Source organism: Zootoca vivipara, chromosome Z2 (assembly GCF_965207765.1).
Source record: "Zootoca vivipara chromosome Z2, rZooViv2.hap1.1, whole genome shotgun sequence".
Classification (NCBI taxonomy): Eukaryota; Metazoa; Chordata; class Lepidosauria; order Squamata; family Lacertidae; genus Zootoca; species Zootoca vivipara.
In genome coordinates this window covers 14758613-14786011 of record NC_142585.1, presented here as the reverse complement: position 1 = coordinate 14786011, position 27399 = coordinate 14758613, and the positions used below count along the sequence as shown (strand labels likewise).

The 27399-nt window shown below is 41.0% G+C and overlaps 1 protein-coding gene across 1 annotated transcript in view; it reads right to left on the bottom strand.

Annotated features, from left to right (window-relative positions):
- LOC148686569 (protocadherin-9-like) overlaps positions 1 to 9295 on the bottom strand; it is a 363264-nt gene extending 353969 nt beyond the window's left edge. Inside the window, exon 1 of the mRNA XM_088665406.1 lies at positions 9071 to 9295. Coding sequence (XP_088521532.1) covers positions 9071 to 9295 — 225 coding nt within the window. The remainder of the gene's footprint in view (positions 1 to 9070) is intronic.
- Positions 9296 to 27399: the final 18104 nt, after the last annotated feature.

Sequence of the window (27399 nt, the reverse complement as noted above, 5' to 3'; positions counted from 1 at the left end):
TTGTTGTTGTTTTAAAAAACCTAATTATTTGAATGCACTATAAACATCCAACACCAAATGGCACCAGAGAGCAGAAATTTTTTATACATGCTTTTCCATAGGGTTTTTTATCTTGTTATAATGGTCTAATTTCTGACTTATTTATAGAGTTGTTTTTCCCTCTGTGTGTTTAGATTCACCCTATGTCAGCCAGCATTATACCCTTGGAGCCATCCAAGCAACCTGTTATTGTCTGCTCTCTGCTTTGGCTTGACATAGACGTGACACTGCCCGTTTTGCCAAAGAGTCTCAAGCCATCATAGAACAAGACAGGCATTAGCAGTATATATGTTAAATAGTGGCTAGGTAGTGATCAGCGGGGCAGGGTATTTGAAATCAGGTTCCCGTAATGAAGGTTGGAGTTAAAAGAGTGGGACTTGAGTCTGAAAATTGAAGTCAACTGCTCTACAATACACTGTCAATATGCACAGGTGCAATGAAGCACAATCATGGCTGTCATGTCACACAAGGACATGACCAAGGTAGAAGTGGAAGCTAATTACTTATATGCTACTCTGAATGCCTCCAAGGCACAATGGAAACAACTATATTTGCACAACCCTGATTGTCACAAGCTGTTATAATGGGAGACAGACAACATAATTGGACAGGTAGCTGTTAAAGCTTCATTGGCCCAAGTCACTACATGCACCACAGGAGTTATGCAGTCTATTGGAGAGAGACAATAGATGACACTTGGTTGCTCCTTAGCCTCACTTTCCAAAAGTGTGTGCTTCAAATGAAGTATGGCTCCAAGGCAGTCAATTGAGCTGGAAAGTTAATATTCCTGAAAATCACCAAGTGCCAAGTCCAGTTAGACCATTTACCGTGCAACCAACTTCTGAAAGTTAGTGCCAAAGTATTCAGCTAATCACTCCTCAGAGCTTGCTTGCCTTCCCCAGGTCTTGTGGCCAGCAGCTATCTATGGTGTTGGGAGAAAACAATATACCTTGTATGCTTCCTGGATAAGTAATGTTTTGACAAGTCATTAGCATGCCATTCCAATGATGAATGTCAAAACTGGAATGTGCCCTAAACTCCAGCAGTGAGAAAGCAGGGAACTTCAAGCAAACCACATTTAGCAGGAGGAACCTGAAAGGAAGCCAATTATTTCCTTATATGCAGAATTGACTCAAACCACTACCAGATTTCCAGGAGCCTGGTATTTCTTGAGACTTCATGAACCCCTAATCTGATCTTGCATCCATATCCTGGTTTCAAACAAATAACTGAAACACAGCTTCCCAGTTTGCTCATCACAAGAAGCTATGTTTTAACAAAACAGGCTAGAAGCAATGAAGATGGTACACAAGAGAGCACACAATTTTGTTCCTGGTCCGATTAACTGGTTTGTCAGTTCAACATTATTATCCAGGAAATTCACATCTTTTTGAGGGTTATGTTATGGGGATGTCACACATGTCCACTTGAACCAGCCATTTGGAACTGCCCCTGTACAAACAGTATTACCTTGGAGTCACCGTGCCAAATGGGTCTTACTCCACAAGCAAGGCAGAGAGCTTTTAAGCTTTCTGCCTTGCTTACTGGCCTCTGGGAGGCTCTCATAAGATCATGCAGGAGCATCCAAGATCTCACAAGAACCTCCCAGAGCCTGTGCAAGCACTTCCCAATTCAGTAAGCAGGTCAGAGAACTTAAAATCTCATTCCATACCAGGAAAACCCTGTGCAAAAAAGCTTTTAAGCTCAATACCTTCTGTGCATTTAATGTGTGTGATTTCATCTGCCTGGCTTTCAACCATGTCAGTAAGTTCAAATCACACATGTTAAACGTGTGTAGGTTGCAATATATCTGTGTTTGAACTGGTTCACTTATAATGCAAATGTACAAAAAGAAAATATATATTCCTCCAAATGTGAAAAGCAATAAAGTATAGAGATTAGGTATGCACTGAATATCAGGAGTAAATGCATCAAAGTACTAAGAAGAAACCAGTGAGGAACAAATTTGGAATAGCAGCTTGTGAATCAACCTTTCCCAACCTGGCATTATCCATATGTTTCAGACTATAAATCTCATTAGCCTTAGTCAGCATGACCAATAGCCAGGGAAGATGGGAGTTGTAGTGCAAAATATTTTGAGGATATTAGGTTGGAAAAGGCTGTCATAAAGAGGCAGAAGTCATTTTACAAATGCCAATTACATTAGTTATTTGTGGGCCCTTGGCACAGTACATGTCAAGATCAGGGGGCAGAATGAAATATCAGTGTTCAAAATAAGATTGAGACAAGTTGTGGAGGTGTATCATCCCTGTTGTAGAGGCTTCTGGGACATACAGACTTAACTTTGGTAGTCATGCTTATTGGTTTGCATTAACCAAAGTGGAATCCAGAAATTAGCCTGTGTACTTCCCTGTTGATACAGATCTCAGAGGAAAAGCTTGGATAATGGCAGGCATGTGGTCTTTCTGGTACATTTCTCTACCATCAGACTGAGGAACACAATATAAGCTTCTCAGGAGGCTCGGGGTTCTATGAAAGCCAACAAGTTGGACGATTGACGGGATTGTTAGGGTGGCCTGGCACAAAAAGAATACAGGACCGCTGCACCTTTAACAGTTGTGATGAAGAGGGAAGTTCAACAGGTGCCACTGGCATGACAAACTACACCTGCCGAATTTCCCTCTTCTGAAGACCAATTGATGGTGTGAGAACCTTGTCCTCATTTGCACCTGGACACTCTATTGATAGTAGAGGTACATGGTTGGGTATCAGGAGACAAATTCACTTGAAGTCACAGCCCAAAAGCTTTCACCAAGACACCTACAAAAAGAAAAGGAGTCTCGCCAACCCTAAAATATTAATTGCTTGCTTTCAGCTCAGATGTAAAAGACGTCTGTGTGTTAATGATATGTCAATGGGTTTGACATTTTCTCCACAGTGTTTATCCTCCATTCTTTCAAACAGATTTGGTTCCCCTGTTTCATTAGGCATCTATTAATAGCGCCTTAGCAAAGACTTGATATGTCAGCATTCACACCTTCCATTTTTAATACCCATTATGGGAGATGCTTCAGTTTTGCATCTGAGATTATTGTCACATTCTAGGGCTGAAAGAGGAGTGTACGTGTATGTGTGTGTATAATAAAGGTAAAAATAGTAGGTGAAACGATAGGGCTTGCAAGTGAAAATTAAAGGTGTTCAGAGAAGAAAAATGCAGGTGCAGATCTCCAGCGACAGGAAGCTGATTATTGTAATGTTCCTAATGATGAGACTTGCCAACATAATAATGAATAGAGTCATAGTTTACAGCCAGTGGTGACATTTCCTGTTGTCATTCAGCAAACTAATTGCCTTCTTTGTCATGTCTGAATTTCTCATAACCCAGATGTTAAAGGAAATTGGGTCTGGCCAAGACAATGCACCTATCATGACTGGTGGTGTCTCTCCTATTTAGTAACACAAAAAAAGAGCAGAAAAAAGCCGAATCCTGTTTTTTCCAGCTTTCTTCACCACTTATGCAGAAGCCTGAGGAATTATTGGCCTCATTTTTGTCTTCATTCAGAAAACAAGGAGGGAGGGGGAAGACAGACATGTTAAGAAGCAATTTTCCAGCCTCTGTAAAATAACCTAAAAGATGTATTGATTACTTTAGAGTACAGTGTCTACTTAATCTTCCTGGTTAGTTATTCATTTTGTGTGGCATTACAGATAGTTTACTCCTGTTTTTTATTTGTTTTTTTAAGGGATGCCTAGGACTACCTTGAATAAAGCTCAACCTATAACAAGAATGGGTACTTCAAAGAAGCCATTTTATTCACAATGAACTCCCTCTTTAGAATCCTAAGGACATGTAGCATTAAATACGAAGTGCATTGTGGGCAGGAATTAACACTGTGCTAACTCTAGAAACACTAGCTTTAAGCCTAAATTATTCCCTGTTGTTCAAAATAGAAAAAAAAATTCAAAGAGTCTATTCCTTCTGCCCCTGCATAAAGGTAAAGGGACCCCTGTCCATTAGGTCCAGTTGCGACCGACTCTGGGGTTGTGGCGTTCATCTCGCGTTATTGGCCAAAGGAGCTGGGGTACAGCTTCCAGGTCATGTGGCCAGCATGACAAAGCCGCTTCTGGCGAACTAGAGCAGCACACGGAAACGTCATTTACCTTCCCGCTGTGACGTGCTTTCAAACTGCTAGGTTGGCAGGAGCTGGGACCTAGCAACGGGAGCTCACCCCATCGCAGGGATTCAAACCGCCGACCTTCTGATCTGCATGCCCTAGGCTCTGTGGTTTAACCCACAGCGTCACTCTCAGTTCCTAAAAAGTTTCGAACAGACCAAGCAAATGGCAACATCTAACAGATAGGGATGGGTGAATATGTTAATTTCTGGTTCTCATTTTTCCAATCTTAAATTCAAGTCTTCATATCTACTTGCTTTTTTTCAGGAAGAAAAGAATCCTGGTGAAAACCCCAACCCACAAATAAACATGATTGGTGCCCACAAACTGGATTTAGGGTGTGGCAGATGATTCTAAGGCTGGCCCAAGGTGGAATGGAAACTCCCATATTAAGGTCATGCAGTAGGTGGTGAGCCCCTGCACACTGCTACTTTTGGGGATGGTTCAAAACCAAACACAAAGGTTTATTATTGGCTACAGCTCTTGCAGTTTAGTGGGCTAGTTTTATTTCTCCTAAGGTACTCTTCACTCAAATCCCCCCCAAAATGTCCCCCCACAATGCATGCCAAAGAATCAAGCATTTCTGTAACACACAACTACATTAACAATGCAATTGCACTCTACATTGCTACTCTAGGGATGGTCGCTGCTCGCTTCTACAATTGCTTTAAAATCAATAATATATCAATGGATATAATTACATCAGAGTTAGCAGAGATGTACGAGCTTACATAATTGCCATTCCTACATGCAGTTTTGCAACAACTGTCTCCTGCCCTGAATATATTTGTATCTTGGAACATTTCAGCACAGCATATGTGTGAGATCATGTACATAATGGATTCTGCCTCCAGGAATGGAAGCATTTTAAAGACTTTAAAAAAAAAAAATACAGATATGCATGGTCTAAAACATGAGCAGCATCTATTAGGCATACATTAAGGACCCACTGTTTACTCTGGGACCTTGTATTCCATTACCCATACTATCTGTCAGACAGAAGGATCAAAATCAGATGCAGATAAACTTAGACCTTCCAGATGTTATTGAACTGCAACTCTTATCAACCTCCGCAGGCATGGTCAATGACCATGGCTAATGGGAATTGTACTTCAGCAACATCTGGAGGGCCATAGGCACCCTAAATCTGATCCCAGTCATAGGCTCAGCTCCTTTTCTGAAAGATCCACAGAGGCATATAAGTTGGTTGCAAGCCTATTCTGACAGAAGAAACATATACTGATAAACCAGCCTTCTCCTGACAGCTGTTCCAAATGACCTACTGAGCATTCAAGCTGATTTGCCCAGCCAAACCCCACACAGAGGTTAGACCATATCTGGTCTTCAGTGTGCATGTGTTCCAATTTGTTTGCTGTGAGATTATAAAACAGTGGGTGTTCATCCCAATTTGCTGATGCAGTATTTGCAAGTCTTCCCATTGAATTGTTTGTTCATTCCACACTTTTCAATATTTATTCCATGAGGAATAAATCCTGACAACCAAAAGTATGTTTTTAGTGGATTATGTTGAACAAGCATGACAATTAACTTTAATCTATAATTGCACTAAGCTAAATTCCTGGTATGCATTGGCACCTCTCTTTTCCTTCTAATGACTTGGAACTTCCTCGGTTTCTAGCTGACCCTGTTCCAGACACAAGGTAGAAATTTTGTATCAAGACACAACCAAGGCACTTTGGGGAAATAAAGAAAGGGTAGATTACATTGCCTTGATAAGCACCCATGACAAAACTAAGCTTGAGAATAGTTACTGATGTTTCCCAGGTGAAAACTAAATCTAGAAGTTATTAGATACAAGAGTCAGTTAAGGGGCCCCTCATGGTGGTTGAATCACAGCTTTCTGTGTTTTACAAAGTGACCATAGCCTTTTTTTCCCTTGGAGGAAACAGCTGGGAAAAGCTGCACAAGGCCTATGAAAGACCTTAGACTGCACTTATAACCACATTTACCCAGTGCTGGCTAGCACCAATTTGTGATTGGTATGGCAGAAGGATGGGGGAACAACAGTAGACAGAACCAGAGCCAATGATAGGTAACTAATTATATTTTTTTGTTATTTTTAGGGTTATAATTCCAAGGAAAATGGCATTAGGAGTGGAAATTGCTTATATTTGCTTACCAAATTTAGTGTGGGGATGCAAACCAGGCCAGTTCATACAAATAATCATCACAAATAATAGTTCCAGGTGCACCCTTACATATTAAGGATAGGACTTATTATTTTCATATTAACTGCAGACTACAATGAAATACTGAGGTTTAAAGGTAATCTAAATGGGAAAGGGCAATAGCTCAGTGGTGGAACATGTCCTTTGCATAGGGAAGGTCCTGGGTTCAGTTCCTAACATCTCCAGGCAGGGCTGGGAGACAACCCTCCTTGAAATCCTGAAGAGCTGCTGCCAGTCAGTGCAGATGTTACTGAGAAAGATGGACCAATGGTCTGATTCAGTATGAGGCAACTTATTTTGTTCCTCTATTTAATAAATACCTTTAAGGTAGATTCCTATCATTTTATTCCACAGCTATTTCATCATTTATGAAGTAGATGGTGATTAGAGGGGGAAAGTACTTTGATCAGAATATTTTTCCCACCCCAAGGACATCAAAACAGAACCCTGAAATGGGTTTTGAATCAACACAACCAAATTATGCCAAATTAACAGTCTGAACACCCCCCCCCACCTAGACTCAGAATTCATTTTAATGTTGATATAAGGCAAATTACTTTCCTGCATGGCACATGGTGTAATGTTAAGTTTCTTAACATTCAGACTATTTAGAAAATAATGCCTTTATTTTATCCATGATTCACAATGACCTTACTTGGATTTGGTATTGTTGTCATAGTTCTGTTTAATTTGCCAGTTGTGGGAGACTGTGCTTGGTCGAATCAAATATGTAAAAAGGAACTTCACACATTTTCAAAAAGTGAAAAAGATAATGTGCCATATTGCAGTTTGTCAGGCACATCCTTTGAGGTATCTTTACTGGAAGGGAAACCTGAGATCTAGGTTGCCTCCAAACTGTCAACATTTTGAGGGAGGTATTTCAGCACATACCGGAAACTTAGGTTTGCCCCATTAAAGTGGATTAAAATACTCTGCCAGAATAGCACAATAAATCCACTTGATTTTGCAGATAAGAAAGTGACCGTGAAATACATTGAAAAATGCAGGATTAACAAATGACTAATGGGAAAATGTGTAAGCCAGGATGAATGTTCATAATTGTATAACTTCCCTGCAAACAAATCGGAACAAATTCTCAATAAAAACAAGGCCCAGTGTAAGCTCTGTGTAAGCTTTTAGTAAGAAAATGAGGGTGCATGCTCATTAAACAGCAGAAACCTATTGCCATGTGGAATGCTCCTGTACACAGTTCCAATTAGTTGGGCATGACATCCTCTAGAACAGCCCATCCTACCCTGATATTCTGTGGCCACTGAACATTCTATTATCAGGAATAAAAAAAAAATGGAATCTTTATCATCATTACGAGTTGCCACTGAATTATGAGGCTACTGTTCAAACTTTGGGATCAGAGTTGACAAGAACGAGGAGTAGGTTTGTCACTCTTATCAAATCTGCAAGTATATTTGTAGTTTTCACATCATGATAACTGTTAGAGGAAATATGTTTGGGCCAGATGCGGCTCACTCTAGTGAAATTTCTCAGGAGCAACTCATACATCCTTGAATTCCCAACAGATGGAAGTATTTCAAAAAGCTTTCTATAGGTGGGGTTAGAAAACTAGCACTAGAAATATGAATCAAAATGAATTTATTTCAACTGATAAATATGTGCAATAGAAAATTAATATAATTGGATTAAGATGGAAATGCACCATTTTAAATGGTGATGAATTACTTGATCAAAACGGGTCAATTGGACAATCCTGGGTTTTTACTTAACACCAGCTTTCTGGGAGCTGCAGTTTCATACATTAGGAAGATGAATTATCACAATTAAAGAGAATTACACAAATGAAGGTGAATTACATGACAGGAAGCAAAGGCTAATTAAACTATTATGAAGTGGAGCTGATGTTCTCAAGGAGTATGAATATGTTAGTCATATGAATATGTTAGAGTGCTCATATTTTCTACAGTTGCTGCATATTTCTCTCCCACCCTCCCAGTGACTTAGCTGGGTCATTCCTGGTATCTAGTCTGCTCCAATACAATCAGCACCACCACCACAATGATGTATGCCATCAGGGCTGTCTTAAGCATATCTAGCACCATGGTGCAAAGATCCCTCCGGCGCCCCCTCCCCTGTTTCACAGAGTTGTCGACCTTTTACCAAGCCTCTGTGGGGGATCGTTCTTCTCCCATGGAGGCTTGGGAGGCAAGCTGCTTGGAACATTACTTGCTTGGGAGGGAAAAGGAGAAAAGTGAATTGGGAGGGTTAAGCAAGAATTCATGATGGTGGGTCTCTGATAAAATGGTCATGAAAGCAGAGCAAAAGGAAGGTGGCAGCTGGCCAAGGATCCAGGAGTCTCTGAGCATCCACCCTTTGGTGTGCCTAAAATTTTATGTTGCAAGCCTCCAGGCAGGACCTTGTGAGCTTCAATAACAACAACAACAACAACAACAACAACAACAACAGCCATGAGAATTAAGCACCACTGAACTCGGTGTAACGTGCTTCCAAGTCAATGTGCATGGGGGGAACCGGTGGCACTAGGGTTCCAGCCCGATCCGCCTGGGTAGGTTGACTCTGAAGCCAGACCCCATCGAGTTTAATGGGACTTCAGCTCCTCAGGCATCTGATGGCTAATGAAACAAGGCAAGCCCCACCCCACACAATCCATCGCAGGACATGGCACACACACACCATTTGAATGGCAATGCCCACCAAGTGGGGGGGCACTACCTCAGACAACGATGACAGCGGCTCGGTTGGTGGTGGCTGAGGGAATTTCCGTGGCCGAGGGAGAGGAGGCAGAAGAGGAGGAGGCCCGTCTTCATCCTTGACTTCAGAGTTGAGGAGTGGCTCTTCATCTGCCGTAGCCCGTGCCACTGCTGCAGAGTGCTTGTGGGAGCCACCCAGCTGGATGCTGGTTCCCACACGGGGGCTCGAGGCAGAATTCTCCTCCATGCCGCTCAGCAGGGAGGGAGGGCCGCCTCCACCTTGGGGCTCCCCATGCATGAGAAGGAGGCGAAAGTGGCCAGCTTGCGGACTGCCCAGAAGGAGCACAAAAGCAGCAGCAGCAGTGCCAACACACCCGCCCACAGAGGGGAGCGGGTCGAGGAGGGTAGGAAGAAGGAAAGAGATGCACGCCAATCAGGGCGGGAGGAGTGGGCCAGCCGCCCAATCAGCTCCAGGAGTCAGTGCTGCTGCTCCTGACGGGACAGGAAAGGTTGTGGGGGGTATGAGGGTGCCCCTACGAGAATAACTATTATAGACACACATACAAAAGCACACCAAGTTTAGAACATTATAGTTGGCAGGGCGTAGCTGGCAGGCATGTAAGGAAAGGGGAGGCTGCCAGCAAAGCCGCACAGCTCCCCCATTCGCTGGGGCGCCCCTGAGAGACCAGCACCCTGGCACAACGAGCCACTAAGCCCAATGGGAAAGATGGCTCTAGATGCCATTCAGTTATAAAGCAACAGGGAGGGACTGCACAGCTGGTTAAGCAGTAAGGGGAAAACTAGGGTGTGAAGTGTGAATGAGTGAGTACTATTTTCAAGGGTGGGTGATTGCCACTCACTCATTCTGCTCTGTGGTACATCTCGTATGGACTCAGGAATCTTATATAAACTGGTCAGTCACCTGGTTCATCTCATCTAGTACTGTCTAAACTAATTGGCAACAACTCTCCATAATCTAACAGAGAAATCACTATCCATTTAGCTACGTTGAACCTGGGACCTTCTACATGCAAAGGAAATGTTGTACTACTGAGCTACATCCCCTTCTCGGAAAGTGCAACCCAAGCAGAATATTTTGCTGTTGTTGCCATTTTGTATTTTGGAGACTATCGAACAGCAGCTGAAACCTCTAAATCAAATTTTAAAAATAAATAAATAGAATAATTATAGAAACCAGAGTCCTAACCTTTTGCCTTCTTCTAACCCCAAGTCACGTTAAAAAATTTCAAGAAAAAAAAAATCAGGCCACTTGGCTTCTAATGTTGGCTCATGCCTTTGGGTATTGTAAAGGAAGGCAAAAAAATCTTAAATTATGTCACTGAAGAAATGCATATGCTATTTAGTGTCAAGAAAATAATTCCTGTGGATTCTTAGTGCACAGCCTTAATCCAGCTGTCACTAATGCATAGTGACACAATAGACTTGCAATGGCTTTGAGGGAGCTGCTGTGCTATATCAGTTCTATAATCCGCAAACTAAGGAGGATTTACATGATAGGCTGTATACGCTCCCCCCAGGGGTCTTGCTGCCTTTCTTTTTCTGAAATCCAGTTTTTTAAATAAAATAAAATAAAATCATGCAACACATATCTTTAACCCAATAGGCAGTAAAGCCCAAATAAAGAGTCACCAAAAGAATTTGGATTTGCAGTTCTCATTTGTGAGATACCTGGGAATACATTTTCAAGGTATCCATGAGAAATTGCCACACGCTTCAAGGTACCAATGGACATGGAAACATTCGCTTTATGTATTTGGACTGAGAAGATAATCTAAACACAGACTGAACGCAACACTTGTGAAATAAACAAGGTCTATGGCAGGGATGGGGAATCATTGGCCCCCCATATGTCTTTAGGACTGCAGCCCCATCATATTCCATGCTAGCTGGGGCTAATGAGACTTTGAGTCCAACAATATCTGAAGGAACATAGGTTCATCATATCTGGGGTAACTCAAACTCAGGAAGACATTCAATGGATATACCGATGAAGTTCCATTAAGCAAGGCTCAAAATCCAATGTTCTTTCACTTGAAAAAGGCATCCAAGTGTCCAATTTCCATTCTAGATTGTTTCTGGCTCAAAATGAGTTTGATTCAAAGCCTCCTCAAGCAAAATAAAAATAATAATTACTGTTGGTGAAGTGGGAGGAAATAACAAAAAACAGAGTAAACTCATAGAGAGTCTGCCCTTCCTGACTTCTGAACTTTGTGCATGACAAGCAGAACAACGCAGCCAGGTTGGTCACCAAGACAAAATGGTCTGGGTACATACCATAAATCCTGACCTGAGTGTCTGGAGTCAAGTCTAAGTGCTGGTTTTGACCTATAAAGCCTAATAGTGTTTCCGAGCACAATTCAAAGTGTTGTTGCTGACGTTTAAAGCCCTAATCGGCCTCGGTCCAGTATACCTGAAGGAGCGTTTCCACCCCCATCGTTCAGCCCAGACACTGAAATCCAGTGCCGAGGGCCTTCTGGCGGTTCCCTCACTGCGAGAAGCAAAGCTACAGGGAACCAGGCAGAGGGCCTTCTCGGTAGTGGCACCCGCCCTGTAGAACACCCTCCCATCAGAGGTCAGAGAGATAAACAACTACCTGACATTTAGAAAATACCTGAAGGCAGCCCTGTTTAGGGAAGTTTTTAATCTGTGATAGTTTAATGTATTTTAATGTGTGTTGGAAGCCTCCCAGAGTGGCGGGGGGGGGGCGGCCAGATGAGCGGGGTATAAATAATAAATTGTTGTTGTTGTTGTTGTTGTTGTTGTTGTTGTTGTTGTTGTTATGTGGCTTAAGATCCCAATACCTCAAGGACCACCACTCACCATATGAACTGAACCCCAACCCTGTGATACACATTTCTGTACACATTGTAGAGTTGGAGGGCCATCTAGTCCAATCCTCTGCAATGCAAGAATCCTTTGCCCAACATGGCTTGAGTATTGCATTGCACAATTCAGAGAAGTGTGGCTTTTGGATCGCTGTGTTTCAATTTGTGTATTGCTTCCGAAAGTGTTAGGTAGGTAGGTTCAACATCAAAAATGTGAACTGAGTTAAACTTCTTTCCCATCCCTAACTAAACCTTGGCTTAGCCGACCACATCTTGGGAATAAAAATGACTGGGGGAAAGTGAAGTGGTTGAGAACTCATCTCCTGGAGCCCAGACATTTGCATAGTCCTGAAATGCCATAGTCATATGTGACCCAGGCCACTTAATGCCTTATGGCAGTGATTCTCAAAGGGAGATGTTGGCAAGTGTGGCAAAAAGATTCAAGGACAATCAAAGAATCGTTTAAGCATTTCAATGTACTATATTTTAGTATATTATAGCATGGTATAATTTTTTTATAAGTTTTTGGCAGAACATGGATAGATGAGAGCAAGAGCATCAAGTGATACTGCAAGGTCACACCTTTCATTGAGTTTGTATAACTCCTTAAGGTATATATATTTATAATTATATTTTGGGAATGATTCATGTTTTTATGCGGTCACATTGTTTTCTCTTACTTTCCGGATGTCCCTGATCATATTTCAAAGTGCAGTGGTATATTGGTTTTCAAATGTAATCCATTCTGGAAAACAGTTTGAATTCCGAAATGTTCAAAAACTGAAAACTCAATACGGAAGCCTCAATATGGAAAACTCAATACAGAAGCCGCGTGGCTTCTGAGGCGTGTTTGAAAACCGAAGCAGTTACTTCCAGGTTTATGGCATTTGAGTTCCAAAACATTAATCAATGAAGACATTCGAAAACCCGAGGTACCACTGTAGTTGTGTTCTGTGTTGTAAATCAAGCACTGCTTGAGTTGTTTCTTTTTTTATTTTCCAATGTCCTTCTAATTGATTTAAAAATTGACGTGGCAAGAGCAAGTTTATATTCTGAAAATGAGGACCAGAGGAAAAGGTTTTGGAATGACTTCCTTATCCAGTTCTCAACATCAATGATAGTTTTCTGGATTGGGGGAGGGGGCATTCTTCCAGGTTTGAAATATTCCAATATTGCTATATTCAGCTATGCACAGCATTCCTTTGAGAGAAAACTTATGAGTGCCCTCTTAACATTTCTAAAATGCAAATCTACAAAGGCCTTTGATAACCGGAATCTCATCTCGTATAGCACACAGATAAAAAAGTCCATTTCCAGTCATTAAATCACTGTAATTAAGCACTATTACAAGTATTCAGCTATGTGAATTTCTGCAAGTTTGTAAAAAAGAACAAGCCTGCCACAGATCCAAAAGTGGAGTGGGGAGGGCAGGAGGTAATAAAAGATGTATCAAGTTGGGTTTTGACAAATAATTCGGAGATGGCAATAATGAAACCCTGGCTCTTGATTGAGCTAGTGAATGAGCAGCTGATTGTGACAAATAAGAAGGAGAACATTTGAGAGTTAATCAAAAATACAGATATTAAAATAATATATACACTATGCTATAAAGCTAACTTTCTTCACAAATGCAACCTCGTTGAAGGGTTAAAGGCCCACAGTCTCTTACAGAAGACAGAAAATACTACACTTTTAATCATAATCAAACAGGCATGGTGTTCTTTTTAGTTACTTCACTGTAGTTATGTATCACAAATATCTAGGAATGCCTTTGCAGAAACACAAGCCAAATACGTCCATCAACAACTAATATTTAGCTATATCAAGCATCACTTGCTCAGTTTTTCAAAGCATGGGGGCAGGTTAGAGAGTGAGACACAAGCACACTTTCATTTCGGAAGACTGCAGAGAGGGAGATAGACTGTTCAAACGACGTATCAGATTTGTTAAAATATCATGTTCTGTGGCAGAAGCAGATAAGAGGTGTATGTACATTTTAAACAAACAAACAAATAAACCAAACAAGAACAACAAAAAGATTTCTAATCCAGAGTGCAAAACAAGATTTCTTTTTTAGGGGGGAGGGTGCATTGATGGTTTGACTAAAGGACTCTAGACATTTTCAGTAGCAATAGAATTCATGAAGCACGACAGAAGTGCTATAACCCCAAAATATCATGCCCTGGTTGTGTACTAGAAATCTTCCCTTTTCATGTTTGAAATTTCCCAGTAGGCTCTCTCTCTGTGTACTTAACTTTGTTTGGAAAGATTACGTATCTTGCAGATTCATATCCAGCAGTCTTCACATTTATCTGCAAATAACACACATATGTTTTTCCTGTACTCAAACTGCTCCCCCTCCCCCTCCCAACCCTGTTTGTGCATTCCTTATGCCCATGTGGAATGTGGGTGGTACTGTGGACTAAACCACTGACCCCCTTGGGCTTGCCAATTGGAAGGTCAGCGGTTCAAATCTGTGTGATGGGGTGAGTTCCCGTTGCTTGGTCCCAGCTTCTGCCAACCTAGCAATTTGAACACCAGTGCAAGTAGATAAATAGGTATCACTGCACCGGAAGATAAATGGCATTTCCATGTGCTCTGGCTTCCATCACAGTGTTCTGTAGCATCAGAAGCAGTTTAGTCATGCTGGCCACATGACCAGGAAAGCTGTCTGTGGACAAATGCTGGCTCACTCAGCCTGAAAGTGGAGATGAACGCCGCACCCCATACTCACCTTTGACTGAACTTAACCGTTATCCCAGGTGTAATTTACCTTTATTTTACCTTACAACAATCCTGAAAGGTAGACGAAGGCTGGAGGAAAGGGGCATTGGGAAATAATTATTTGCCTAAGGCCACCCAATGTCAAGTGTACAAGATGAGCCAAGATGTCAATGAAAGAGGTTATACTTTCTCAGTGATTTTTGTATATCAATGTCCCTTCACTATCAATTGTGTTGAAAAAAAGGAGTGTTCGGGGGTGGGGTATGCCTTTTATTTTTGGGAGAAGGGAATTCATCCACTAAAAGAAAATCTAGAATAGCTTTCCAAATTAAAATTCATTGCAGTTAAAAGTCCCCTATATCTTAATGTCATGCCTGCTTAAAACAGAGAAAAAGACAAGTGCAATGAGTGGGATTTTGCTAGAAAAATATTTAAACCCAGAGAATTTCACCCCCATATTTTTTTGCAATATACATACATGTGTTTTTTTTTTGGGGGGGGTACACAGAAATACTAGAGATAATTTCTACAAAGAATTTCTGTGATAAGAACAGTCACATCCTTCAGCAGTCATTTAAAGCAAAAGCTCATCAAGGGCACCCGTACAGGAATAGATTAATCCTTAAAGGTAAAGGACCCCTGGACAGTTAAGTCCAATCAAAGGAGACTCTGGGGTGTGGCACTCATGTTGCTTTTCAGGTCGAGGGAGCTGGCATTTTTACACAGACAGCTGTGGCGAGCATGACTAAACCACTTATCAAACAACGGGACCCTGTGATGAGTGCCAGAGAACACGGAAACACTGTTTGCCTTCCCACTGCAATGGTACCTATTTATCTACTTGCTCTGGTTTGCTTTCAAACTACTAGGTTGGGAGAAGCTGGGTCACAGCAACATTGAATAGATTTGAACTGCTGAGCTTCCAATCAGCAAGCCCAAGAGGCTCAGTGGTTTAGACCACAGCGCCACCCGCGTCCCTACATGCTCAACCATGCTTAACTATGGTTGCAGTGGTAAATGCCTAGTGAATGCAGAACGAAGTATAGTTTGATAGTTCAATAGATAGATAGTAGGCCTGTGCACACACAAACCTTATCTACCCTGTTGCCCCAGCCCAAAGGTCCATAATCAGGTAAACCAACCTGGACCACTCCATGAAGTACCTGTCCTTCCCTGACTCTGGTTTTGAATTAGTTTTGGGGTGGAGCTAATATTTAATTAGGGAGATATGTATATCTACATACTGTATATATCTAATTAGACATACAACTGTGAGACAGACCCTCCCCACTTCAAACTAAGAGCAGGAGAAGTTGAGAAAGGGAGATTCTCTTGCCTCTCCAGCATGATCAACCCCCCTCCCGCAAAGAAAAAGGCTTAGAAAAAAGAAACAAAATCTTTTTTTAAAGCCTAACTGCTAAATAAAGGAGTGAGTGAGTGTGTGGTTGCAGTTTATGTGTGGTTGTGGTGTTTCCTTGGTTTGCAAATGCGTCTATGGCTCCACCCTCCAAAAATGTTGGCAATCCTTTTTGTTGGATCACTAGCTGTTTCCTTTGATTAGTACTGGATCACAAGCCTGTGTGTTTATTGTAATACACAGAGAATCTGCTGGGCATGGATTAGGGATCCTTTCTTGCCAATGGACCTTCCTCACAGACAACTGCTCAGCCCAGAGAGACAAGACAAAGGCAAAACAAAGGGATATAATTCTTTCCTTTCTTGCAGACTGAGCTCACTGAGCTCACAGAATTTCGCAGGCACAGAAGCCTTGCCCAGGAAGTAGATGTTGCACACATTCCAGTTTCCTGGCCCATATCCTTCAGAGCACATCTGCTAGGAAGGCATTGTGCCTGATTCACAAGACAGTCTGCCAAGGTCAGGATAAGCAAAGGTGCCAACCAAGTGGCAGCTTAGAATGAATAGTGGCAAACCATAGGAAATGACACCTTTCCTAGAGATAAAGGAAAATAAATATATATATATATAAATATACACTTGGCAATCAGCAGTGCCAAGTTGAGAACACCTGTTTCATTACAAAGGATCATGTTTTCTTTTACTCACATATTATCCCTTTACAAAAGCTTCTTATGCTGCATGTTGTCTTAGCTGCTTCTACAACTTCATTCCCAAGTGGTCCTTCTCTGCATATTTTTATTTGGGGAGCAAAATGTTGTTCCATTTATCATGTGATCAACCAAATTCAAAAATCAGAACCCCTCTCCCCACATTTCCTTAATCTTTCTCTTTTTTAAGGTTCACCTGACATTTCTCCTCAAATATGAAGCTGAAATTTGGCTTCTTATATTCTGTGTGTGCCTGTGTCAATGTCTCTTAGGATGTGTTTACAGGATGTGATTGTTGTAAATCAATATTTGTAACTCAGTTGTAACCACATACTTTAGGGCTTCTGGGTTCCATTGATCCTTTCACTACTAAGCCATTTCTTATCAAACAGCCTCTCTCATTCCAGAACACTCCATGATATTCCTTCAGTCCCACTGTCTCTGTGACCTCCCTTCATCCCTTTACCTCCTCGTGTCATATCCTAAAAGGTGTTACAGTGTAAAGCAAAAAAAAAATCTCATGGGGCTTAAGCATCTTTGGCCAAAGGCACGGGTAGCAAATCTCTCTCTGTCTCAGACAATTGAGCAGAGGCTACCAACATCACCCATAGACACAACTACACTATTGAATACAGGTAGGTAGCCGTGTTGGTCTGGGTCGAAGTAAAATAAAAAAATTCCTTCAGTAGCACCTTAAAGACCAACTAAGTTTTTATTTTGGTATGAGCTTTCGTGTGCATGCACACTTCTTCAGATACACTTCTTTGTATCTGAAGAAGTGTGCATGCACACGAAAGCTCATACCAAAATAAAAACTTAGTTGGTCTTTAAGGTGCTACTGAAGGAATTTTTTTTATTACACTATTGAAGTTTCCTTCTATTGCTCATGAAGGCTCTGAGCCCCAACTTGCCCATTCTTGGTCCTCAGGTGATGAGGATATTTACCTTTTCTTCCCTTGAAAAGTGCATAGAGGTGAAGGAGGAAACTGAAGGGGTGGCACTCTTTTCCACTTCCTCTATTAGCTTTTTAAAGGACTAATTTAGGATTAATTCTAATGAACCTGACTTTTAACCAGATTCCTTGGAAAGATTAAGCATTATTTCTTAGTGTGTATGTCCAGGTGAAAAGGGGGGAAGTGACCAGAGAGGTTGGTGCTCATGGTACTTGTTCAAAACACCAAATATTTCCATTACACTAAAAAGGTTGGCTCCCCTATATTAGAGTTATGTCCGTCAAAGTAGACAATACTGAGCTAGATGTAGAAATAATTTGGCATGGTAGAAGGTGGCTTCCTATATTCCTAAAAAGCAATTTGAATAAGCTGTTTTAAAACAAAGAAAAGAATCCGTTCAAATCTCATCCTACCTCTATTTGGTTGTCTTTAGGGCAGGTTTTCCTGACTTGGCACTTTCCAGGTGTACAGGACAACTCCCATAATTCCTGACCATATGCCTTAGTGTTTAGCACTGATGGTATAGTCCAAAATAACTGGAAGACACCAAGTTGAGGAAATATGTTTTAGGTGTTGTCAGGACTCCATCTAACCTTCTAGATCTCAGTGCCTTTAAGGACAGGAAATGGAGAATGATACATAATGCTGGAATGTGTCCTCATGGTAGAATACTCCTTTCCCCATCAATGGGTTTGTGTGGACTGATGGTCAGTGTCCATGTTGGGTCTGATCCTGGCACCAGTCATGCATATTTTGTCAAGTGTGCATCAATAACATCTCTCCTGTGGTTTTTCTCATTCTTGGCCTGCAGATTTTTAACACTTGACACATATTCTCATCCAATCCTCTGTCCCAAAGGGGCCACCATGAATAAATTTCCTGAATATGCATGACGACCATCATATTCCTTTTATTTATTCTGCTATTTAGGATTTTCCTGGATTCACAGAACTTTCATTTTGCTTCTCATTCCACTTTAGGTTTTCTCTCTTGACATTGTACCATAACAATCAGAACAGGTTTTTTTAAAAACAAAAAAACATTGATGTGGGGGTTTTTAATTTTTAAAAACCACACTCTATCTTATCTCTGGAATGCCAACATCAAAGATACAAGTTAAAAGGCAGGCCTTCTCTTTGTCTGAAACAAATAAGTAAGCAAATAAAACAAATGCAAGGGAATGCTTAATTTCATTATGCCAAATGCAGATACTTTGCATAAATCTTCCAGAAGTCAGATATAGCTATGTTTAAAGCTAGCAGACCACAACATAATGAATGTTTAATATCAATGGAAATAAATAATTAGTTTTATAGCTATAAAGACACACAATGAAATCTATTTCTAAGGGAATGTGTTTACAATGCACAACTATTGTTTTCTACATACTGAAGTGCATGGCTTATTCAGGGTGGAATTAAGATTACAAACAGGACAGAACGGTGGCTGAAAATGGTATCCCCATGATATCAGCAATGTGCCTTTACACGTTGTATATGTTTAGTGCTGAGCCTGTGAAAAAACTTCAGAATTAAAATTGTGAGGGAATAAGGGATGTGTCTCTACTGCTGAGCCAAGCATGTACACACAGGAATGTGCATCCAATTGTTTTGGGGTGGGAGAAAACAATGCAATATGTTAACATCTGAAACTGAATGCTCATGTAAACTTGGTGTCAATGTGATCTTTCAATGGGATATGCATTTGGATGCTCACCTGAATGAACATCCCCAGGATGCAAGAACCAGGTATGTGTTATGCGCCACAAGACCTGGATCAAAGTAAATGTCTTGCTGTTTGTCAAAGGTGAGCATTGAAACAGTCTGGTGCAGCATTAGACATCATGTCAACAGAATGAAATCTTCCCCTCTTCCTCCATATCAGCAAATAATATGGAGTGGTCGTCAGGGAAGCACAGAACATTAATATAACATGACATGAGCTACGGCCTAAAAGAAGTGGAGAAAGTTGAATGGGGATTCCCCCCCCCCTGCAATGGTTCCATGTTGTACATAATGCTATTCTATTCTATTCTAAGAGTAAAAATAATTAGAATTTCACTCTTTTTTTCATTGGTTGACATCCATCTGTCTTGGGAGACAATGGAAGAGCATACCTTTGGGCGTAAAGTCAAACCACTGGGAAGTTACAGCACCTTCTGTGGCTGTAGAGACCAATACAGGAGAGGCATGTTTGGCTGCAGCTGGGCCAGATAAAGGGGTCTGGTTCTAACACTGGGGGTCTCAGACCATATTTACATAATCATGAAGTAGAAGAGAGAATTCACTCAGACAACAAAACAGTTGATTCATTGCAGAATACCATGGCTTGTAAAATCATCATTTGTGACCTGGTAAATATTTCTTCCTGTCCATCCCTGGGAGAGAATAAAGGATATGGGAGCTGCTTCTTGGGAACTCGCTACCAGAACCAACCAATGAAACACTTGAAGAAAATAATGAGATGCAGGCAGGGCTGGCCCACCCATGATGCAAGGTGAAGTGAGCGCCTCAGGTGGCACGATCACAAGGGCAGCAGATCCCTGGTGGGAAGGGGAGTGCCATTTTTGAGATTTGCCTCAGGTGCCAAAATGCCTTGGGCAAGCCCTGTCCGTAGATGTGCAAAACCCCGATAAAGTTTGCTAATTCTTGCAGAACTTTTTGTGTGCTTCCAAAATTGTTTGGGAATTTTTAACCTAAAAAGAATCTCCTTATTGGTATTAGGTTGGAATACAAGGATCTGTGGTTCCCTTAATGAAACTTCTCCTCAGATATTCCCTATGGCAAAGTGTGATGACAATTCTAGTTGTCTAGATTAATCCAAAGTGGATTCCTTCCAGCTGCTGTTTAAATTCACCATTTGTACCTTTCAGTAGTAATGGGATATAGGCCCCGAAGCTCTGTCTTAATCACTTACAACATGTTTTGAGTAGCCCAGAGAGAGGTCCAGATATCTTGGGGTGTTGCACTACCAGGCTCCAAAGCTCAACTGTCAAAACACATTATCAACCAGATTGGTCTTAATGCAGGATTGTTCTCCTGTATCATCCATTATCTCCTCATTGTGGGACAGGTATTCCTATGCATAATGACAACATTCCCCTTGTTTTTGTCTTGGTGATTGCTGTAGATCTTAAAGGATATTCCACCTGATGTTTCTGGCTCATTTCTCTCTGTCACATCTACCTGGAACTCTACATTTAGCTGATGAAACTCACTGTAGATTGCATCTGTCCTAAGGAGCTTGCTCTGTTGATTTCTGTACTTAAAATAATGGTTAGGACAGCACCCCTGCACCTTTTTATTTTTTTTAACATCTTGAAATGAATGTTAAACTTTGACCCCATATATAACACCATTCTTTTGTTGTACCTTAATAAATAAACTTGAGTATCTAAGGCAGAAATGGAGAACCAGTTGCCCTCTAGATGTTTTTAGACTCCATCTCCTATCAGCCCCAGCCAAATGGCTTGCGGTCAGAGATGATGGGAGTTGTAGTCCAGCAACATCTGGAGGGACACAGCTTCTCCACCCCCACTTCAGAATTTGCCATATACCGTAATTTTTCCAGGTAGTAGACCATTGCATGCTGCTTTCCAATATTTTGTGTCATCTCTAGTGGGTGTAGTGTGAATTGGCACCTGATTCCATTAAGCATAATTGGGGATCTATTTTATATATGCAGTGGAATGAACTGATGGAGCTCTGATGCAGTGATAGTGGGCCACTTTAGATTGTTCATGGGTGAATCACATTTTTTAAAAAATATTCCTCTAGGCAAAACATATGCACTAGATCTCCTATGGGAAGTTATTAATTAATAAAATTAATTTTATAGTATTATTTCTAATTCTGCACCTGTACCAGTGTGTGAAAAGTTCATGCAGATCTGTGTCCTCTTTTTTCTCCCTTTTTTCGGATGTACTTAAGTGGACCCCCTTTTTCTCCCTGATGTTATACTTTGCTTTGTTTTCACTTGCAGAGCTTTTCTTTTCTTCTAAACAAAGGGAGGAGAACATTAAAAAATGATATTCCCCACTTTCACTCTCAAATTTTAAAGACTACTGCTTCATTTTGCTGAATGTATAGACCAGCCTAAATTCTGTGTGGTCAATATTGCAGCAAGGTAGCAATATCCCATTCCCCTAGTATCTCAGTTACCCACCCACAAATTCCAAGTCAGGAAGAATAATGCTGAGACAAGGAAACTCCAGTATGTGGATGTAAATCAATGCAGGAGGGCGTCAAATCTTTAATACTTTGGCAAAGTGCTGTTTCACTGCAGAACCAGAAATTGTCTGGCCTCATCATTTTGATTTTTCTCTATAACACATTGTTGAAGTAAGCCATAAGCATCTCAGCTAGCACTGTCAGGAGTGGGCCATTTAAGTCCCCCCCCCTTTGGTGAGTTCTTACACATATGCCTCTCTTCCCCACCCCAGGCTAGTTTGACAAGAGCTTTGCTGTGGTTTTGTTGAAATCTCCAGAGAACAATGCTTTTCTTGCAGTGTCAGGCAGTCTCCTTGAAGACAGCAATTCTGCCTTACAGTTCCCTGCTCAGGCACAATGGAACACCAAATAATATAGAAATAATAAAAAAAAATAGGGAGGGGGGTTGCATGAGAAAATAGAGCTTACATTGCAGAAGATGGATGCAGGCTGAAAAAAGTGTGTCATTTGGCTCAAATAGTGTGAGGTTTTCATAGCAAGTGGGAAACAATTTCAAGTTAATGGTAATGTGTTTCCCCAAAGAACACACACATACATGCACAACAACACATACTGGCAAATGGACTTCTCCATTATAATATAGCTGCACTACATTTCAAAAGTATAGTCAACATTCCTTAGATTGCTAAATGAAGACCTGGCAGAACTGGATTGAAATCCCTGCTCTGCCATGGAACTCACTGAGTTACTTACCTTTCAGCTTCCCTTAACTCACAGGATTGTTGTGAGAATAACATGCAGGGATGTTGCTTTCCCTAGAGCTCTAAGGTGGAAAGGTGGGATATACATGTATGGATTTAGGAGTGTGATTATTTAATCTATTTTTATAACACACCCTCCAATACATTTGTGTGTATGGAATTGTTCCCATTACACTTCTAATTCCTGAAAATGTTGCATCTCTATCATTTTCCTCTTTTTATTTCATGGTTTGATACCTAGAAAGAACATAGTTGTTATACAGGCCCCACACCTGTACAGATTGCAATAACAATTCAGTACACTTGCAACTCAAAGTCGATTGATGATACTTCCAGGCAATTCAAAACTCTTGGACTCCAGGGTATAATTGAGCTAAAGATCTGCTTTTGAAATTGTTTGATTACTCTATGGAAACACACAGTCCTGAACACTTTGTCACCGGCCAAGCAAAACTCAACTTGCCACTATGTGTATTGTGACAGAATAAATCATTTTGCCCCCTCTTCCTTGTTTTAAGCAAGAAGGAAACAGATAGTAGTTTACCTTGTCCCCATAAGGTCCAAATACATGTTTGGTGGGCTATGTTGATTCTCACAAATTCTGGAAGTCTGAAAGAAAATCCCAACCACCACTGAGACCATTCCTACTCAAATTCAAATCATGCAATATCTAGGGTTGTGAAATTTCCTGGATGAACAAAGTTAGTTTTTATCGTGTGCAACTCCTCAATCTGAGCTGCAGGCTAAAATGAATTAGACAGAAATCTTGGTAAGCAAGCTCCGTTTTCTCCATGAGAGCAACAGCTGGCCTGCTCCAGCTGTAGCAAGGGTGTATGTAGGACAGATCCTCGAGTGCTCCTAACACAAACCCAAAAATAAACGGCACCTGCAAGGGCATATGAAGAACTCCCATATGAACAAACCTCATGTGAATTCTGTTCTGTAACTTCTTCCCTGTGCAGCCCCTAAGTTGAACTTGGGTCCTTCCAGCTAGAAAGGATTACATTGTGTGCTACAAAAGGAACAAAAATTTTGTTTCTCACATTGGATGTTCCAAGGCAACTTTGCATTACTACTTCACTTCTGAGAAGGGAGGACCGGAGTTGTATGGTGGGTTTTCCAGCCCATTTCCTCCCCCTTCAGTTACGGAGGTAGAAAACATGGGAAGCCAGGAGATACAAAGCCATACAATGCTATTCATAAAACAACATCAGCTCCAAACCCCAGAGGTCCTTAACATAGTTCTAATAGAAGCTGCTTAGCATTTACAGATTTTGTCCATTCCATTCTTTCTCTCTGTGTTAGTTCTGGATCATGTTCTACTTGCCTGTCTGGAGATATAGGGCTGCATTGTGCCCTTCCAGGTCCACTCTATGTGGTCCTCTCCCAGGCCACAATCTGTCTCCCACATTATATCCTTTCCCCCTAGACATGCCCTTGACAAGCCCTCCTCTGCGCACTCCATAAGTGCATTTGCTTGGGTTGGACTGCTTGCCTGGATAGCTAAATGTAGGAGGTGGGGATAGGTGGATAGGTAGGCAATTCAGTAGGCTGGATTGTCTCTTTGATTTCTCTCAGGATCTCCTGGCTCCATAGCTTTGGGGATGGGTCAGTTTGCCACAAACAAACAAAAAAATTAAAAGGTGAAACACTAGATTTATCTGTCAGGACTCATGAAACTAGATGTATTTTGCAATGTGTGTGCTTTCTGGTCCCATCCACTGCCAGCACCAACCATGCCTACTGATCAACCATACAACAAGTTGTATGTGGCTCCTGAATACCTGTTCAATATTGCATGTTGCCATTGGGGGACAAATAGCTTTCTCACACCTGCCATAACCAATGGAGGACAGCAAATTAGGGAGCTTAAGAGCAGGAACTGCATGAGGTCAACACTGGCTGTAGCTGGAAAATCTGTATCACACCCACAGGGCTTCAGGTCTAAGTCTTGTAGTTCTTGACGTCTCCCCCAACATCCTTCCACACTTGATCTTAGCCAAAAGGCCGAGAACATCCTTCCAAACCAAATCTAGAACTGCCCACTAGTCCACAATGCTTTTGTCCCACTGAGTTACATTTGACAGTGACCATTTAGTTTTTCTAAGATGTGAAAGTTGCACAAAGCATAGACAACTTAATTACCCTGGCAAGAAGGAAAGATTTATCATTGAATGTGGCCTATGGATTCACTTTTCTAAATTAAAACAGTGTCCTAGCTCAACAAAAATGAGGATTTGATAATCCTTTAACTCTGTGTGCTTTGCGTCTCTTTAATAAACTAAGTACCTTGTCTTATTCCCGTACACACTTGCTGATTGAGCAATCAGTCAGGTCACAGATTCATATGAATATGACAAGCTCTGATTGGTAAATGTTTCCATTTTTAACAGCTGACACACACCCTGAAAAATGGTGCTGATAATGAAAAGTGGCTGTAGTGTCCAGTAACTAAGCCTGCCAGTAGAGCAACGTGTCAATCCAACAGCAAATCACTGAAGTGATTTGTCACAATGTTAAGTGATGTTGCCAGAAACCAAGTCCTTCTCCTGCAAATGTGGTGGGAAACTTCAGCCCTGAGAGCCCCAATGCAGCTCTCCATAATTCTTATCCAGGCCATGGCGGTCTAGGTGGAAGATAGAAATTCTAGAATGGATGTGTGAGTTTGTGCAAAAACTAGCCTGCTATGCAAAGGTAAAAGTTACACTTGTTGCTTTACCACTATTTGTCATTTCAGCACTATGGTTAGCTCCCAAGTTACTCTAGTCTAGGAGGTGTATGATGTTGTCAAACTAAGTGGTTTGCCTAATTGACTCAGTTTTTGTCTTTTATTACAAAAGCACATGTGCCATACTCAACACTATATGACACATTATAAACTTCTTTTTTTACATTGTGTGGGGCTCACCAGTGATTAAAGCTGATCCAAGGGGCTTATGGGATATAAAAGTCTAATGAACAAACATAAATTGAGCGCTGTTTCAAACTATACTGCTTCTCTTGATAAATGCTGACATTTGATGCACCACTCTTGGCATTTTGTAGTATGTAGAAGAGAGAAGAGGTTTCCCCTACAATAATTTTCCTTTTGCAAATCCTTTATCTGGTTCTACAATTGGAATAAATAAAAGAGCTAACAACTGGGGAAATCAGGCAGCGGATTGGACATACCTTATTTCTTCCCCCAAATACTTTTACCCCAGTGTTGTTGTTGTTGTTGTTGTTGTTGTTGTTTTGTTTTTTTGCATTTCAAGATTTTTTAAAAACATTTTTAAAACATTTTTTTTAAACATTAAACATCAAAAAATGCCAATACATAACCAATTAACCCCCCTTTACCCTCCCATCCCTCTCTCTCCCACCTTCTCCCACCCTCTAAGGCAGTGTTTCTCAACCAGTGTGCCTCCAGATGTTTTGGGACTACAACTCCCATCATCCCTAGCTAGCAAGACCAGTGGTCAGGAATGATGGGAGTTGTAGTCCCAAAACATCTGGAGGCACACTGGTTGAGAAACACTGCCTAAGGGAAGTCTAAGGACTTCCCTCAGCTCCCCTCTCTGGTTTGTTTGCACATATTGTTTTCTGCATGTTCTAAAACTGTACATATCATTACCTTATCTATCATATGTTCTACTAATAAATTGTGGATGTTTATTCAAAACCTGCCAAGGAGTCCAGGTCCTTTTGTTGTCTTTTTAAATAGTTTGGAAAACCATTCTTCTTTGAAGTTACGGTTTTCCTTCTCACGTAGTTTATATGTCAACTTTGCCAACTCCACATAACTCATCAATTTTTCTTGTCATTGTTCTTTCGTTGGGATTTCCTCATTATTCCATCTTTGTGCTAACAAGACTCTTGCCGCTGTTGTAGCATACATAAATAAGTTCTTAATTTTCCCTGGCAGATCTTGTCCTAGAATCCCTAACAAAAATGCTTCTTGTTTTGTTGTTGTTGTTTTTACAAATGTCATTTTAAACATCTTTTTCAATACATGATATATCATCTCCCTCCCCTTTTTTTTACTACATTCCCACCACATATGATATAAGGTACCTTCTTTTTCTTTACATTTCTCCTGGGTTTGTACATTTTTGCCATTTTTACTGGTGTAATATACCATCAGTACATCATTTTCATATAATTCTCTTTCAAAAGAGAACAATCTGTAAATTTTAGATCTACCTTCCACAATTTCCCTCAGTCCTCAGATTGTATATTATGCCCTCTATCTTGTGCCCATTTGATCATAACTGATTTGACCTCCTCGTCTTTCATTTCCCATTCTAGCAGAATGCTGTATGGTGTGGTAAAGTGCTTAAGAGTCGTAGACTCATAATCTGTGAACCGGGTTCGCGTCTCTGCTCCTCCACATGCAGCTGCTGGGTGACCTTGGGCTAGTCACACTTCTCTGAAGTCTCTCAGCCCCACCCACCTCATAGGGTGTCTGTTGTGGGGGAGGAAGGAAAAGGAGAATGTTAGCCGCTTTGAGACTCCTTCAGGTAGTGATAAAGCGGGATATCAAATCCAAACTACTCCTCCTCCTCCTCTTCTTTCTTCAGTAGTTTCATGTTTTCTTCTATAACCTCCTTGTGAAATCTAGAAATTGTATACAACTAAACTCTTTTTTTAATCCTCCTTAAACATCTCAATTGTCTGTAATGCAACTAATTCTGAAAATGATCTTTAATTTCTTCATAGTCTTTTACTTTCCATTTTCCTTCCTGGTCTTTCAATAAATCTCTATATGTAGGCCACTTTCCCTTTTTGCCAAGCGGTTTGAGTAACGAAGCTTCTATTGGAGATAGCCACCAAGGTGTTTTTTGCTCTATTAA